The 18,771-nt window shown below is 37.1% G+C and overlaps 2 protein-coding genes across 2 annotated transcripts; one reads left to right on the plus strand and one right to left on the minus strand.

Annotated features, from left to right (window-relative positions):
- Positions 1 to 10,355: 10,355 nt before the first annotated feature.
- LOC112637227 (protein GVQW3-like) lies at positions 10,356 to 10,893 on the plus strand. Its single transcript, XM_025406447.1, has one exon. It carries the CDS (start codon positions 10,360 to 10,362, stop codon positions 10,891 to 10,893), a length of 534 nt encoding a protein of 177 aa, XP_025262232.1. The 5' UTR covers positions 10,356 to 10,359.
- Positions 10,894 to 17,705: 6,812 nt separating this feature from the next.
- Positions 17,706 to 18,425, minus strand: LOC112637228. The gene has a single exon (XM_025406449.1). The coding sequence runs from the start codon at positions 18,423 to 18,425 to the stop codon at positions 17,706 to 17,708; it is 720 nt and encodes a 239-aa protein (XP_025262234.1).
- Between the last annotated feature and the right edge of the window lie 346 nt (positions 18,426 to 18,771).

An 18,771-nucleotide genomic window follows, 5' to 3' on the forward strand; every position in this document is an offset into this window, starting at 1 on the left:
AACTTAGTTTTATATTTTTTTATTCCAATTGATTGAATTGCGAAATGAAGTTCCGCAAACTGTGGCAAAGCCAAAATTGACGCCAAGAAAAGTGATGCTGAGTGTGTGGTGGAATTACAAAGGAATCGTTCACTACGAGCTGCTGCCGTCCGGCCAATTTAGGAAAAAATCGTGAGCTAAAAATAAAAAAAGTGCGGGGCTACCATAACTTAGTTTTATATTTTTTTATTCTTGGTGTTATCGATCTTGCGTTTGCGGCACAATACAGCACAAATGTAGCACAATGCAACACAATCAAGAAAAATTCAAAATTCGAAAAGTGCGGGGCTAGCAAAAAAAATTTCTTTTTCTTTTTTCTTGAATATGCTTTGAGTTAGAGAGTTGCCGTTTGCGGCACAATACAGCACAAACGGAGCACAATGCAGCACAATCAAGAAAAATTCAAAATTCGAAAAGTGCGGGGCTAACTTCACACACATGAAATATGACCCTCGTGGTAATTGAAGTACGGCTTCCTTTAGTTGGTTTATAATGTCAGTTATGGGTGTTAGCAATGGATGCATTGTACCTTGACGTATAAGTATATGTGAGGTATTCTAAAATATCTTTCGCATTTCTTATTAAATTATTTATCATTGCTATTATTACAGTAAAATGTTCGTCTATCTCTTCTCGCATAATATAATCTCTAATATAGTGATTAATTAGTTTTCCATTACAATCTAATATATTTTCCAATTTGTTTAGATGTATTATGGTGGAGTTCAAAATTTTAATCTGGTTTTTTGCGACGTGTTCTAAGGTTTGTTGTTTATTTTCTAATAATCCTATTTGTTCATTTTTTAGTTTTTTATCATTTTCATCCATTATTCCAAATAGGGTTTTTGTGAGGGAGCCTACGCCATTGATTAAGCCTCTACGTTTATCTGACTTAACTTTATATAATATATTTATTAATGTTATTATTTTATCTAGATTATTTGAATCGTTATTAATAATATTTTTTAAATTATCGCACGTTTGTTTTATGCTATTTTCTGGTTTTATTTCTTTGCACATTTCGTTAGTTTGTTTAATATATTGGTTGATTTGCCAGGTTCGATCATTTAATTCCGTTATGTTGAATTTGATGACTAATTTCCAGGTTTGCTCTGTTTGATATAGATGTCCGATTTTTTCGTAGTAGATTCCTGGGTTGTGTTTGAATTCTTCAATTTCAAACGGAAGACGGGTTTCGTCTTGTTCGGTGGGAACGGGGTTGATCCCGAGTATTAGTGTTCTGTAATTATATATTGGGTTGGGGAAAAAGTTTCTTCGTATTTTCCGGCAGATGGAATTAGAATCGCATAACCTTGATAATATTAATCGGATCTGTCAATACTTTGTGTGCGTTTGAAAGGTGACATATCATAAAGAAAAAGTAGCAAAAAAGTAGTGATATTTATCTATTCAGTTAAAAGTTATTGCATCTTGAAAATGAGTGAAGAGAAAGAAGAAATTCGATACATTTTAAAATTTTATTTTAAAAAAGGGAAGAATGCAACTCAGGCAGCTAAAAAAATTTGTGATGTTTATGGACATGATGCTGTATCAATACGTGTTGCACAAATCTGGTTCAAGCGTTTTCAATCTGGAAATTTTAACGTCAAAGATACACCTCGCTCTGGTCGACCGATCACTGAAAAAATCGATGAAATTATGGAAATAATTGAACAAGACCGGCATATTAGCAGTCACGAAATCGGTAAGCAACTGAACATCGACCACAAAACAGTTTTAAACCATTTGCAGAAAGCTGGATACAAAAAAAAGCTCGATGTTTGGGTGCCACATGATTTAACAGTCAAAAATTTAATGGATCGATTTTCTATCTGCGAATCATTGTTAAAACGAAACGACATCGAACCATTTTTGAAACGGCTCATAATAGGCGATGAAAAATGGATCACGTATGACAATAATGTACAAAAAAGATCGTGGACAAAGCGAAATGAAGTTCCGCAAACTGTGGCAAAGCCAAAATTGACGCCAAGAAAAGTGATGCTGAGTGTGTGGTGGAATTACAAAGGAATCGTTCACTACGAGCTGCTGCCGTCCGGTCAAACAATTGATTCTAACCTTTACTGTCAACAACTGGAAAGATTACGCCAGGCAATTGAGAAAACGCGACCAGAATTGATCAATAGGAAAGGCGTCGTCTTTCATCACGACAACGCGAGACCTCATGTATCTATAGCGACTCGTCAAAAATTAAGAGAACTTGGCTGGGAAGTTTTGATGCACCCACCTTATAGTCCTGACCTTGCACCATCAGACTACCATTTATTTCGATCTCTACAGAACTCTCTTAATGGTACGAAGTTGGCTTCAAGAGAGGCCTGTGAAAATCACTTGTCACAGTTTTTCGCCCAGAAATCACACAAGTTCTACAGTGACGGGATTATGGTTTTACCTCAAAGATGGCAAAAGGTGGTCGAACAAAACGGCACATATTTAATTTCATAAGCTTCATTTCAAATATGAATAAAATTTGTTTCATTTTTGCAATAAAATACGAAGAAACTTTTTCCCCAACCCAATATATTAAGTATTATATATAATATTAAGTATTATTTTATTATTAAGTATTATATACATGTACTCTGCGGGTGTCATATTTATTCGTTGCTTGCTAATTTTATCAGTGTGGGATTAGTTTTAATCTTTCTCAACTTAGCTCTGCTATGTATTATGTCCTTTCGCGAGCTTCAGTCTCTCGCTTGTCGTTAGACAGTTCGTACATAAAAAAAAAATACATAATCATGTCAAATTATCCATCGTCATCAGAGGAATTTCCTGCGATGTTGAATGTTGCGAGGCCGATTTGCCTCGGGTGCGGGACGTTTCTGGTGGCCCGCTTCTACCACGCGACAGATTCGAGCAAGCGTGTGCGCGTGTGTATTTACGTGGCCCGTTGTCCTTGCGGGTCACGATAAATTTTGATTCGGGTGCGCGGGTGGTCGAAGAGTTGGTCCCACTTGCCCGGGAGTCCCTTGATTGGGAGTGGGACTTTCTCGACATTTCTCGAGCAGAGGAGGCTCGACAATTCGAGGATTTGCGCTCTATGCGGGCGCATCGTCGCATAGAGCGCCTCCTACGCTTGGGCCGGGGTGGCCGAAATGTGATGCCCAGGGGGAGGGCCGTCTTGCGTCTTCCTTTGCCGGAACCATTGCCCCCCACAGGCCGTGGACACGGTCACCCACATGGGTAAGTGAATTTTATTTATTCTTAATGTTCGATAAATAGTTTTAACTTGTTGATGTGCATGCGTATCGTTTTCCTTCTTTTTTTTATAGTATAATTTACGTCAGAGTTTTTTTCTAAAATTGTATATGGTCTTGTCTATAACGATTCTAGCTTTTTTGATCTTCCGCGTCGTAGTGTTTCGTCATACACTAATACTTTGTCTCCTATTTTAAATTGTGTTATGCTTTTATCATATTGTTTCTTGGCTTTAAATTTTTCTTCTTTTATGTGTTCTTTTGCGAGTTGATTTGTTGCGCGTAGTCTTTCTTTTAGCTCTTGCGCATAATCATCATAATTATACATCGGTTTAGGCGGTTTTGTTAACGCTGTCGGAATTTCGGCTTGATGTCCGTACACCAATTCGAAGGGTGTATATCCTGTAGCGGTGTGCGGCGTCGTATTATATGTGAACATCGCGAACGGTATCCATTCGTCCCAGTCTGTTTGGTCCTCATTTATATAATGTCTTAAATATTCCGCTAATGTTCGATGCGATCGTTCTAACGCGCCGTTGCTTTCTGGGTGATACGCAGTTGTTTGTATTTTATTTATTTTCAATAGTTTACACGTATTTTTAAAGATCTCGCTCATAAAATTAGTTCCTTGGTCTGTCAAAATTTTTTCCGGTATTCCGTGTTCAAGAATTATCTTTATAACGAATTCCTTACTGATAGTGTTCGCTTCTTGATTCGGGATCGGAATAGCTTTACTAAATTTAGTTAAATTGTCTTGGAAGGTTAATAAATATTTATTTCCGTTATTAGTAATAGTTAGCGGTCTGACTATATCTAGCGCGCATTTTTCAAATGGTTTATTAGGTGTGTCGGTAATTATTAAAGGAACTTTATTTTTTCTTGATAATTTATTTTTTTGACACGATTCATATTTTGCGATGTATTGTTCTACGTCTTTAGTTAGTCTTCTCCAATTGTGTTGTAATCGGATTCTTTTAATTGTTCGTTCAATTCCCTGATGCCCTCCTATAGGTGCGTCATGGTATTCTGATAATATTTGTTTTTTCTCTTCTTCTGTGTATGTTTTTATATTATTAGTGTCTGCTTCTTCTTCTTCTTTTTCTATCTTCAGAATTTTTTCATCCTTTTCTATTGACGTACCGGGTATCGCGTTGCGACTTAGCGCGTCGGCGTTCGCGTTCGCTTGTCCGGCCTTATGAATTATTTCATATTCGTATTCCTCTAATTTTAATCTCCATCGGATCAATCTCGATCCGGGATCGTTAACATTAAATAACCATATTAGCGGTTTGTGGTCCGTTATTATTTTAAATTTGGTTCCATATACGTATGATCTAAAGTGTTTTACGGCCCATACGATTGCTAATAATTCTTTTTCAGTTGTATTATAATTTTGCTCCGCCTTTGTCAATATTCTGCTGGCGTAAGCAATCGGTCGGTCGTTGCCTACCTCTCCTTGTGATAGCACCGCTCCGATCGCATAGTCGGATGCATCGGTGGTCACAATAAATTCTTTCGCAAAATCGGGATATTTTAGCACTGGTGCAGTCATTAGTTTTTCTTTTAATGTTTCGAATGCTGCTTGCTGTTCCATTGTCCATATAAATTTTTCCGATTTTTTGGTTAATTTTGTTAGCGGTCTTTTGCGATCTTTGAAAAGTTCTCGATGAATTTTCTGTAATATCCAGCTAATCCTATGAAGGACTGTATATCCTTCACCTTTTTCGGCATCGGAAATTCCTTTATTGCCGTTAATTTCGATGAGTCTGGAGATATTCCGTTTTCGGAAATAATATGACCCAGATATATTACCTCCTTGCGTAAAAATTCGCATTTATCTGGCTGCAATTTTAAGTGAGTTTTTCGCAATCTTTGCATTACTTCTTTTAATCGCTTGTTGTGTTCTTCTAAACTTGATCCGTATATGACGATGTCATCAAGGTAGACCAGGCATCTAAGTCCTTGTATTCCCATTAACACTGAATTCATCAGCCTTTGAAAAGTCGCTGGTGCATTCTTTAATCCAAACGGCATTCAATTAAATTCGTAATGTGCGTAGGGAGTTGAGAAAGCTGTTTTATTTTTATCCCTTTCAGCTATTGGATCTGGTGATATCCTGACGCTAGATCTAATGTACTGAAATATTTTGCATTTCCCAGTTGGTCTAGAATATCAGTAATATTAGGCAACGGGAATGAGTCGCCTATAGTTAATTCATTTAATTTCCGGAAGTCTATGACTACTCGGAGTTTCGGTTTTCCTGATACATCTGCTTTCTTTGGCACTACTAATAATGGTGCATTCCACTGACTCGTGCTTGTCCTGATAATTTCATCTTGCAGCATTTCTTGTACTTGCCGATTTACTTCCGCCTTATTCTTCTCGGGTAATCGGTATGGTTTCACATTCACCGGCGCGGTATCGGCACGCGTGCTTATCTAATGCTCGACCGTCGCAGTGCATGTCAGTGGTTCTCCTTCCAAATGGAATATATCATTGTATTCTTCACAGATTTCTAAGAGTATTTATTCTTCTTTATTTAAGTGTTAAGTTCGCAGTAGTTGTCAAATTTGTTGTTTACGAGGAATAGTATTTTTAATCTTCCTTCTTGTTTCTATTTTGTTTATTTCCTTTGTATTTTCCTCCATGTCTTCTAGTGTGACTATTGGAGTGGGCATTTCAACCTCTTTATCTGTTGTGTTTATCATGCTCACAGGACATGAAAAATTTTTCGTGTCCACCAGACAGTTTCCGATATAAACTCCTGGTGTTGCTTCTTTGGCTCGGACTATCCCTATCCGATTGTGACTCACTGCGACTCATACTATTGTTTCACTACGTGGTTTCAAAATGATTTTGCTACATGAATGTAATTTTAATGTGCTATCTTTTATTGTTATTTGTTTTTTCTAATAGTTGCATGTTGCCGTTTGCTTTGTGAGGAAATCTAATCCTAAGATTCCTTTGTGTTCTATCACTACATCGTCTCTTATTATGTAAAAAGCATGTTTAATTTTATGGTTGTTAATCTTAATTGTAGCGTTCATTTTTCCTAATGTATATATTTTATGTCCACTTATTCCGGTAAGTGCAATTTTTTCTTCGCAAATCAATGCGTTATCTTTTAGATTTTTTAATTTGATTAGAGAAATAGTCGATCCGGAATCGTACAGCATGTTGATTTTTTCGCCTTTCACTTCGCGGATTGGTGTTATTTGCAGTAATTCGTCCTTCTGTGGTGCATGCATATTTTTAACATGTGTTACGCGATACTCTAAGGCAGGTCGCAGTTGTTTCTTTCCTGCTTTCCTGTTTCCTCCTGCTCTTCTTCTTCGCTACCGCTTGGGGAGTCGGTGCTCTTTTTCCTCTGTCTATGCGGAGTCCTTTGCTCACGCACGCTTTCTTTATGTTTTATTTGATTAACCGGCTTAGAATTACGGTTATTAGTGTTATTTATTTTAGAATGTCCGTTCAAACTCCAGCATTCCTCACGGGTGTGTCCTGTCTTTTTACAATATTTGCAAAATTTATTCAGGGTATTTATTCGCGTGAATTTTTCCGGTTTTGGTAATGTATATTTATTACTACTTCGACAATCGCGTCCGTAGTGTCAAGATTTTCCGCATTTATAACATTGTATGTTGGTATCTCGAATTGGTCGCGTTTTAGCGTCGAATTTATTTTTATAAGAGAAGCCGGATGCTTGTGTTACAGACGGGCCGATAAGCTTCTCCTCCGCGCTCGCGGCATTTATCGTTTCTTGGAGCGAAGTATATCTTTGTGATCGCACAAGTATTTTTAGTTCATCGCGTAATCCGATTTGAAAATTTATTAGCGCTTGTTTTTTAATGGTTTCTTGTATTGCTTGTTTAAATGAAGGAGGCCGTTCTTCGCCTTCTATCATGGACTCATATAGTTTCATGGCTAGAGTATCGACACGTTAGCCGAATGCATGGACGGTTTCGCACGACTTTTGTTTTAAAGAATTGAATTCTATTTGTAAGTGTGTTGTGCTTTGTTTTGCTTGATAGCAAGTTTCGAGTTGTGTTTTTAATTCTTCAAATGTTTGAATGTCTCGCGTTTCGAAATCTTGCATGGCTTTACCTCTTAATTTAGTATATAAGATTGCTTGAATTAACGATTCTTCGTCTGCGGGATTAATATTTTGTACCGCGTACGTACAGGCGTTTAAGAATTCCTGTAATTTATGTCGCGCCGTTCCATCAAACTCGGGAATCATTGTTCGCGCTTCTTTTAATGATACATAGTGCGGGGCTGCGCTACGTCGGTTTCGGATATCGCGTTGAGTGCGTCCGTACGTTACGTCGAGTGGGACAGTGTTTGCATTTACTCGCGTTCCGTTTAAATTTGTTTGTGCGGTTTGTATATTTCGCATTTGTTCGCGCATGTGCTGCATTTCGGTTTGCATTTCGCGGAAACTGTGTACGAGTTCGGCGAGTAATACGTTACTCGTTCCTTCGGCCGGCTGACCTGCGTCCTCATAGACCGCGGCTACGTTTAGTTCGGCCTGTTGCGCTCGCATGCGCTCGATTTCTCTATCGACGGCTTCGTTGTCCATATTTACTTGCGCACGTGGCTCGAATAAACTAATATCAACTGATATCGGTGAATAATTTGTTCGTACTGTAACGCGACTTGGTCCGTCTTGTACTGAATTATCGTTATTATCCAGTTCGCGTCCCTCGGATGAATCAGAACTCGAATAATGTTCTTCTAAATTTTTTCGCACGCTTCTACGAATATCGAGCAGTCTCTTCTGCTACTCGTATCGGAGTTACAGTTCCGAATCTATTTGCCAATCGCGCTGGCACGCTGAGAAATCGCGGACTTTTAAATTTTACTTGTTTCGATGGTACTGACATTTAAATAAAGTTCGACTTACAGTAGTAGTACGGTGATTCACATGGTCGTAACTTATTGGGTCGCTTATCGGATCGCTCGACTGTTGATGCTGCTGGTGAGTCGTTGTCCCGCGTTGATGCGTCATCCGTCGGCGATGCGTCGTCCGTCTGCGTTGCGTTGCCTTGGCTGTGGATCGACGTTGGTCCTTGAGCGCTGGTGTTTCCTTTTGGCTTTCAGCTGCTTGGCCGTGATTTCTTTATCACTGTCGTCCGTGTGTGTTGCGTGCCGGTTGAGTCTATCTGCTTTAAGCAGTTGCTCTCAGTTGAGTCTAGCTGCTTTGTAGCAGTTGCTCTCTCCAGTTTATTAATTTTGTATTTTTTTTTTGTTGCAGGCGTTCAGGATCCAGAATGATCCTCGATCTCGGCTATCCCACCGCTGCTACCAAGATGTTGTGCCCGGCGCGGTACAGGGTGTGGGGTAGCCAGGAGTTTCAAGTTAATTCCTGGATTTTGGTGCAACTTTTATTATAAAATTCTTTTATACAAATATATTCATTTATTCGACATTAATCAGTTTCTTTCGAGCCCTCTCTTCGTCGTCCTTTTCTAAATCGCTTCAGATTTAGAATGTTTATCAATTTCGTCGGGTGTTTCGTCGTACTATAATGGTTAGCCCTCGGTCTCGCACTAGTTGTTTGATTTATAATTAACGACTGTCCGCCGCGGATTCGCGGTGGACGGCTTTTATTCCCTCGGTTTTGGGGATGTTTTGGAGGGGGTCGCCTAGCGACATGACCATGTATGGTCATGGAGGTTCTTCGTGGCGTCCAAAGTCCAAGTGCAAGCGAAGGAGGTTCAAAGTCGAATCCCTTCGTTAGCGTTTTCGCGTTTCCGGCGAGCGTTCTCACGCGTGGTTCGCTGAGATGGCGATTTTTGCGCGGTTCGCGAATATTCCATTATATTCTATTATAATATTATCAATGAAATAATAAGTTATAGTCTTTCGGACTATAATAATATATGTATATATATATATGTGTGTGTGTGTGTGTGTGTGTGTGTGTGTGTGTGTGTGTTTAAATTGTATTATATTAATATATACTTTAATATAAATAATTTTATACATCTTATTATTAATATTATATTAATAAAATCTTAATCATAAATCTTTTCTTGTAACGTAAACTTAGGAAAAGTTAACATATATTCAATATTTGTGTCAATAAAATTTTTTACTATTCACGAGTTCATGCTAGAGAAAAAAATTTATAATTGAACTCCAAGTAGGGAGATCATACCACTTGTATTATGTTTATATTTACAATTATATTTACAATGTATATAGAATATAAGCTATATTGTAGTGTATTTAATTATGCATATATGTATAATTAAATATATATATTATAATATAGATTATATTATTTTTATTTATAGTTAAATTACATTAATAATTTCAAACTTTCTCTTCTTGCATTATTATATATATACTTCTTAAGCAGTTAATTTGTATGCAAGATAATACATCGTATAATACATTGATTTATTAAAAAATAACAAGAATTATACGTATCTTTATACAATTACATATATATAACTATGTTCATTAAATTTTTATTAACATAATAAATAATAAATACTTGATAAATATTTTCTACTATAATTCTTCTCTGCTATTTTTAGCTAAGTTATTTATAAATATATATGTATTATCTTTAATTATACTTTATCTTATATATATATATATATATATATACAATAATAATTATTTAAGAACATATTTACTATAATGCAAATAGAGTTCAACATTCTTAATCTAAATATTGCAAGAAAAATTGCTAATAAAAAAGTTTGTATAAAGAAGTGATTATACATTTTCTGGATTATTATTGTTTGTGCAAGATAATTAGTATAATATGTAAAACTTTAAAAATAACTTGATCCTTTGAAAACTAAAGAAATATATACGAGGTGTGTTCAAAAAAAAGGTGACTTTTCAAATTTCGCGGGCTACGTACATTCGATTTTCGAATTTTTTTTTGTTATGTTGGTACACATGTCCCCAACATGTGTTGACATTATCAGCTGTTTTGCATGTTTGGTTTGTTTTTCACAGATATAAGGGTTAGACGTGTTTTGGTGTGCTTGGCGATTTTTTGCTATCGAAAAAAATGGATCAAAGAATCTGTATTAAATTTTGCGTGAAAAATAAAATTAAGTGCTTTGACGTACTTGAAATGTTGACTGCGGCATTTGGCGAGTCTACTCTGAGCAAAAAAAATGTTTACAAGTGGTACAAGCTCTTCACAGAAGGTCGAGAAGATGTTAATGACGATGCCCGCCCTGGACGCCCCAGCACGTCAACAACCGATGACAACGTCGAAGCAGTGAAGAAAATTGTTATGGAGAATCGTCGAATCATTATTAGAGAAGTTGCTGAGGATGTCGGCATATCGGTTGGCTCATGCCATGCAATTTTTTCGGGTGTTTTGGGCATGCAACGTGTGGCGGCGAAGTTTGTTCCGAAATTGCTGAATTTCGACCAAAAACAACGTCGCGTAGACATTGCTCAGGAGCTGTTGAATGCCGTCAACGACGATCCAGATTTGTTCAAAAGGGTCATAACTGGTGACGAATCATGGGTATATGGTTATGACGTCGAAATTAAAGCCCAATCATCCCAATGGAAGCGGTCAGAAGAGCCAAGACCGAAAAAAGCTCGTCAAGTTAGGTCAAATGTGAAGGTTTTGCTCACTGTTTTCTTCGATTAAAATGGCGTGGTGCATCGTGAGTTCTTGCCATGCGGTCGTACGGTCAATAAGGAATATTACCTTGAAGTTATGCGCTGTTTACGTGAAGCAATACGAAAAAAACGCCCGGAATTGTGGAAGAACCAGTCATGTATATTGCACCACGATAATGCGCCAGCTCACACGTCGTTGCTTGTTCGTGATTTTTTGGCCAAAGTCAACACCGTAACCATGCCTCAGCCACCATATTCACCGGACTTGGCCCCCTGCGACTTTTTCTTGTTCTCAAAACTGAAAAGACCCATGAAAGGACGGAGATTTGCCACGATTGAGGAGATAAAGACCGCATCACTGGAAGAGCTCGAGACCATACCAAAAAGCGCATATCAAAAGTGCTTCGAGGATTGGAAAAAGCGCTGGCACAAGTGTATAATATCTGAGGGGGATTACTTTGAAGGGGACAAAATAGATATTGATGAATAAATAAATATTTTTCGAGAAAAATAAAAAATCACCTTTTTTTTGAACACACCTCGTATAGGAAATATTTATAAAACATACATTGTTTGTTTTATTGATAAAAATTTACTGAATATATTTATAAAATTTATAAAATTTACTGAATATATTTTTAACATATTTTGAATATTTTTTTAAAAATATTTTTTGAATATAACCTATATACAATTCTTATTAGTGTTTTTCAATAAACTATACTATTTAAAAAAATATATGTATTACATATATAAGTTATCTTGTATTAATATTCTAAAATTCTTGTATTAATATTCTTAATATTCTAAAAAATGTATAGGCACTTCTTTATACAAGCTTCTTTATAAACAAACTTTTCTTACAATATTTAAATTAAATTAATAAATTTAAATCTATCCACATTAGTACATTATTATGGTATATATAAGATAAAGTTTAATACATGCATTTTTATAAATAACATATTGTAATGAGTTAAGAATATACGTACTAACTTAATTAGAATTCAACATTACGTATTAATCACATTTAAATATTACAGGAAGAGTTTACTTATACAAAAGCTTATATAAAGGAGTAGCTATAGATTTCCTAGATAACAAGCTTGTTGTACAAGCTTCTTTATAAGCAAACTCTTCCAGCAATATTGAAATTAGATTAGTAATAATGAATGCTATTCGCATTACATATACTCTTAAATCATTACTGCGCATAGTATATAAGATAACGTAGAACATATAATGCATATCTACAAATAACTTCCATATATTATCTTGCATATGTATTAATGTTTTATTAAGAGCACATACAATAATGCAGAGAGGATTTAAAATTATTAGTGTAATTTCACTACAAACAAAAATAATTATAATTATAATTATAATTAAACAGTAATCGGGCTTAAGGAGCTAATATTATGCAATAATGTTAAAGTCAATAAATAAGAATAGATTTAATAATAGTTGTAATACATTTAAATTAAGTAACTATTAATGACTGTGCGCATTATGTGATGAAATGTATAAGTAACTATTAATGAATATGCGCATTATATGATGAGATGTAAACGTACGTTTCTGTCCTCAACTGGACTCTCTTCAGTACAATTAAATAAGTTTTAGGAAAATTAACACTTAAAAATTACAAGGATTACGCTTATCGCATGAATGGAATCCAGGTGGACCGTATATTCGGCTGTGTAAATTAACTGTGCAATTTCTTAGCAGTAATTAGCTGTCGACCACGTGGTGGATGTTTCCAGAACGTCTCTCCTCCTCTCATATTCTCCGTACAGTGTCTTGGCAAAGACAAGCAGAAAGAAACAAGCAAAGAGGCCGTGATTGTTCTAAATTCAGATTAGATCCGTAAATCTATTAGTTGTCTAACTATAACTCGAAAATTAAAAATTCTTTGTTAAACACTCACCACATGAAATCGATCGAATAAAACGACGCAATAAAGCCACAGTACAGAATAATACATCCGTCTCGATGAAAGACATTAAATAGACTATTAGTGTCAAAGTTCAGAGATAAACAAAGCGTCCAAAATCAAAACAAAATCATGACGTTAAGTATAATAAAAATCTTTGAACCGGAAACAAAGAAAGTACGTTGATTTATGATTAAAATTTTTTGAAAGTTTCAATGATCGGTAAATAGGAATCATGTAATAATTCGGTATCTTCTTGTAAATTAAGACCCGCAGTCTGTCTCTTTATGAATAACATTTCAGATGTTAATCTCCTAAAATAGCATGGCTCATTGTCAAGAATCTGAACGCCCTCCCAATCAAAATCATGTTTATGTTGGAGTCTATGTTCGGTGATAACAGAATTTTTTTGAGTGCAACTATTTATCTGGTTGTGATGCTCTGCAATTCTAGTTTTTATTAATCTTTTAGTTTGGCCGACGTACGAGGCCTCACAATCCTTGCAATTAATGCGGTAGACAACATTATTCTTAGAAAATTTGGGGAAAGAATCCTTTAAAGCTCTGATATATGGTTTTAAATTATCCCAGCCAGTATAAGCGGGTCGAAAACCGGCTTTCTTCGTGAGCGAATTAAATTTTTCGGATACTGATTTTATATAAGGTGCAAGAAAAAAGGTCGAGGATCTGCAGTCTTGTTTATTTTAGAATCTAATAAATTATTCCGGTTGAGTAAATATTTTAGACGGGAATTAATTGTGTCAAATATAAAATTAAGCGGATAACCATTGTTAATGAGAATTTCTATGATAAGGGTAAAATTTTTTTGATGAAAAGTAGGATCCGACAAAAGAAAAAACTTTGTCTGTCCAATTATCGTGCCCTTTTTTTGACATATCGGATGGTGTGAGAAGTAATTTAAGTAACGTCCAGAAAATGTAGGTTTATGATACCAGTCAAAAATAAAATGGCCATCCTGCACGATGATAGTTACGTCTAGAAAATTCAATCTGTTATTGTCTACCTATTTCCATCGTAAACTGTAATCTGGGATGGAAAGAGTTGAAAACATCTAACACTGATTCAAGGCCATTGCATGGAACCATTAATGCTATATCGTCTACATATCTGATATACATCGGGATCGTGAACGGCAAACTAGACAATGCCTTATATTCTAAGTCCTGCAGTACAATGTCCGCTATGATAGGCGACAAAGGAGAACCCATCGGTGTGCCAAATGTCTGTTTGTAAATTATATTATTGAAAGTGAAATAAGTGGAGTTTAAGATTAAATTCACAGCCACAATGAACTCATCTAACGGAATGCTTGTATTCCCTGAAATGAACTCCCATCTGTTTTTTATTCCTTCTATAACTAAATTATGTGGAATGTTCGTGAAAAGAGAGACAACGTCAAATGAAACTAAACGAGAATTATTCTCAACTGTAATTTTTTGTAGTTTTTGGATTAAATGGAAGCTATTTATGACTTGGCTTATTGGAAGTGGAATATTTTTATGAATGATATCATGTATGAAGGCCGCTAGTGAATAAAGAGGAGTGTTGATGGAAGACACGATTATCCTAAGAGGGTGATTCTTCTTGTGTACTTTTGGTAGTCCATATGCCCTAGGAAGGACAGCAACAAAAGAATTCAACTGCCTATACTTCACTGTCGTGATGTAATCAAGTCTCTTCCATTTCATAAGTAGTGTGTGTAGATCCGAAGTTAATCTATTAATAGGATTTCGTGGTACTGTCATATATGTATTGGTGTCATTAAGTAAATTCTCCATGTTGTTGATGTACGTAATTCTGTTCATAGAAACTGTAATGTTACCCTTATCAGCACGAGTAAATAAGATGTCCGGGTTCTTTTTCATAAAATCTTTTGTTACTAAGACTGCGCTCTTAATGTTCTTATTTATCTCAGTAGGCGAAAAACTATTATTATCTAAATTTTTTATGATGGGTATGGAACGGTTTCTGATGTCCATTACTAATTCCGGTTCTCTTTTTTTAATCTTGCAAAAATTGTTCTCAATATGTTTGATAATTTCGGATGTCAACCTATCATTATATGAAAAGGGCGGTAAACAAAACCCATCACCCAATTATAATAGTCCTTAAACTTCAATCGGGATATCTTTGGTTGAAAGATTGACAAACCATTTTTTTCGAAGAGTTAGAGGCGATGATGGAGGGTCTGCAAAAGAAGAAGGACAGACTTTTACCTCCCTATCATAACCTCCATTGCTAGTCGATACTTTATCTGACAATTGTTGTTCTGACTGATTTTTTCGATGTGAGACCACAAAAATCGACTGTATATTGTCTTCACTGTTGTTAAAACCATTCTCACGTTTTTTATGCGAATAAGAATAATTGATGGGCATCATTCTCTCACACCGTTCATGTTTGTCAATGAGCCATTGCCATTTACTATTAACCCTTCTAAATTCTCTCAAAAAATAAAAATTAAGAGAGCGAGTAACACCTATATAAAAAAACATTCCATAAATGTGTTACGTCCGGTGGACTTCACGATTCTGTTCTTTCATCGAAACGTTTCTTAGAAGTAATCAACGATTGGGTTGAATTTAAAATAAGGAAAACCCAACTCGGATAAGCAAGCACAGTGGCCAGTCGAGATAGCGCTAAGAAAATTTAAATAAAATTTTAATTTACGAGCCTCGGAAAAATAAGAAATTCAATCCACGCATATCAATGGTTCGTCTCAGAGACTTTGAACTAAGAGCCTTGGTCATCGGGAAATTGACCAAAAGGTAAATACGAGCAGAGCCATAAAATTAATATCGCACGTGCGTTGGATCAATAGGCCATTCTCAATCAAATCGTAGGAGATAAGGAAATCAGGTCGCTCCCACTCTCTACTGGATAGTGAAGCCAAACCTTAAGAAAAAGGGCTTAACCAATTAGAGGTCTAAGATACCCTCTCTTCCTAAAAATCTAACTCCTTGGCCCTAAGAAGGAAGTAATAGAAATCATTTGATTCGATTTTCAAAGATTCTCACCATCCAGTAAGGAGGAGGAGCAACTACTTTAAAAAATGCAAGCGCAAGGCGCGAGAGCTCTCTAGTTTATTAGTTCATTAAGTTCTCTAGTTCACTTGCGTTCACTAATAAGTATTAACTAGCACTATAAGCAGTACAGTTGACAGCTCCAGTCAAGATTCAGTTATTCAATTTTAAAATTATATAGCCTCGGGGATCCTTTTTTTGCATTATGCAGTTAAGTTATTAATTTGCTTTATATCACAGTGAAAATGATTTTGTTAACATTTAATCGTGCATCATGTGAAATTTCTGATGAACATCTTTATTACTCGACTCTTCATGTTATCAACCTCCGACTTCAGCCATTGTAATTTTATCAACGCACTTATTTTTGTGATTCCAACGAGTTGTGAGTAAATTTGAGCAACTATTATTTTCTCCCTTTTCCATATCTTACTATCTCATAATTTAAACATCTATGTCTAACAAATAATTTTAAACAGTTTAATAATCATTAAATCTTTACTAATTACTATCAATCAATCAATCCTTGTTTCACCTCTCCTCCAGCCTCATTCCTTGTTCTTCCTAATTCGCCTAGAATCTCCGAAAGGCGATTCGCGAATAAATCTCCTACGATCTTCATTCATTCGTTCAGGATTTCAGCATTGGAATTCACGAATATTTCCTTTATTTATTCGCTCTGGATTTCAGCATTGGAATTCGCGAATAAATCTCTTACGATCTTTATCCATTCGTTCAGGATTTCAGCATTGGGATTCACGAATATTTCCTTTATTTATTCGCTCTGGATTTCAGCATTGGAATTCGCGAATAAATCTCCTACGATCTTTATCCATTCGTTCAGGATTTCAGCATTGAGATTCACGAATATTTCCTTTATTTATTTGCTCTGGATTTCAGCATTGGAATTCGCGAATAAATCTCCTATGATCCTTATCCATTCGTTCAGGATTTCAGCATTGGAATTCACGAATATTTCCTTTATTTATTCGCTCTGGATTTCAGCATTGGAATTCGCGAATAAATCTCCTAAGATCTTTATCCATTCGTTCAGGATTTTAGCATTGGAATTCACGAATAATTTCCCTGTTCGTCGAGAATCTCCGCAAGGCGATTCACGAACATTTCCTTGTTCGTTGAGAATCTCCGCAAGGCGATTCACGAACATTTCCTTGTTCGTTGAGAATCTCCGCAAGGCGATTCACGAACATTTCCTTGTTCGTTGAGAATCTCCGCAAGCCGATTCACGAACATTTCCTTGTTCGTCGAGAATCTCCGCAAGGCGGTTCGCGAACGATTCCTTAATTTTCATTTCCTTTTAATTGCCTTTTCTGATTTATTTATCAACAATTCTTATTGTTTTCTATCTTTATATTTCGTTTAAGCCCTTCTTTATATATATTTAACTCTTCATTTCTATTTTTCTTTACTCCCTTTCATTTTCTTTTAATTTCCCATTCCTTTCATTATTATTATTTTTCCTTTTTTTTTCTTTCTTCTCTCTTTATATTATTTTCCTTTATATTATCACTACTTTGGGAGAAATTATTGAAATAGATGAATAATTTTCGAACTTAGACTTCGGCGAATCTTTTATCTCAATTTTGTTATTGTATTTTAATTTGGACTTGTATTTCGCCGATTTTAGAAAATTTTAATTCTAACTATAACACATACTCGAGAATATATACATACACGCACACATACTCACTCATGCATAACTATAACTGCTAAGATGTATTTTTCTTTCCTTATATTTTTTTATATAATATATGTATTTTTTAATTTAATGTAGAATTTAATTATTTAATCCGTTCTCTTCCCTAAATCCTGAGATCGCACTAGGTCCTATCCCGCACAAGGATTAGATTCCTTTACACCGTTGGTGCTCGAGTGGAACTCCGTCCAGGACGCTGAGGCTGTTGGCGGCCCATTTTCGAAGCGGGAACCCGCCCGCCATGCAGAGGCTGCGGAGCTCCCGTTGGACCACGGTGGCCTCCGAGAGGGTGCTCGCGCCGGTCACGACGTCGTCCACGTAAGTATCGCGGCGCAGCGCGACAGCTCCTTGCGGAAATCGATGGCCTTCGTCGTCGGCGAGCTGGTGCAAGGTCCGTATGGCGAGGAATGGTGCGCACGCCAAGCCATACGTGACCGTTCGTAGGCGGTACTCGCGGATGTCGTCGGCGGCACGGTGCCGCCAAAGTATACGCTGGTGCTCGCGGTCGTCCGGATGGATGAGGATTTGGCGGTACATTTTTTCAATGTCCGCCACGAACACGTAGCGGTGCCAGCGCCAGCGGAGGAGCACGTCAGCAAGAGCTGGCAGAAGGTTGGCTCCAGTCAGTAGATTGGCGTTAAGCGACGTGCCGGTGATTGTGAGCTGGGAGCCGTTGAATACGACCCTGAGTTTGGTGGTGGTGCTCGTTTCACGCAACACTCCGTGATGCGGTAAGTAGCATTTGGCCGTGTCCGTTTCCTCGGATGAGGGGTTTACCGTCTCCATATGTTGCAGGTCGTCGTATTCCTGCATGAAGTCGTGGTAGAGGCCGCTGAATCGAGCGTCCTTTTCGCAGCGACGCTCCATGGCGTGGAGCAGGCGTTCGGCCGGCCGGCGGGTTTCCAGGAGCGAAGGCGGAGCGCCGGAGAAGGGGAGCCTCACGACGTAGCGGCCCGCGTCGGTGCGTGTGTGCTCGCGGACGAAGATGTCCTCGCATCTCCTTTCTTCAGGGGTGAGAGCGACGGGAGTAGCGGGCTCCTTTTCCTGCTCCCAGAAAAGCTGCACCAGGTCGGTCAGCTGGCGGTCTACCGTGCATTGGTGTGCGGCGCGGCCTCCCTGGGTGGTGACTCGGTGATCGCCCGATAGGATCCACCCGAGAGAGGTTTTCTGAGCGATGGGCTCATTCTGGCTTCCCTTGCGGAGTCCTTCCTGG

This window comes from Camponotus floridanus, unplaced genomic scaffold (assembly GCF_003227725.1).
Source record: "Camponotus floridanus strain SB8 unplaced genomic scaffold, Cflo_v7.5 scaffold143, whole genome shotgun sequence".
Classification (NCBI taxonomy): domain Eukaryota; kingdom Metazoa; phylum Arthropoda; class Insecta; order Hymenoptera; family Formicidae; genus Camponotus; species Camponotus floridanus.

Bases quoted from the DNA above. Each gene is read 5' to 3' on its own strand.
- LOC112637228 (XM_025406449.1), bottom strand. From the start codon at position 18,425: ATGGAGCGTCGCTGCGAAAAGGACGCTCGATTCAGCGGCCTCTACCAC.
- LOC112637227 (XM_025406447.1), top strand. From the start codon at position 10,360: ATGTTGACTGCGGCATTTGGCGAGTCTACTCTGAGCAAAAAAAATGTT.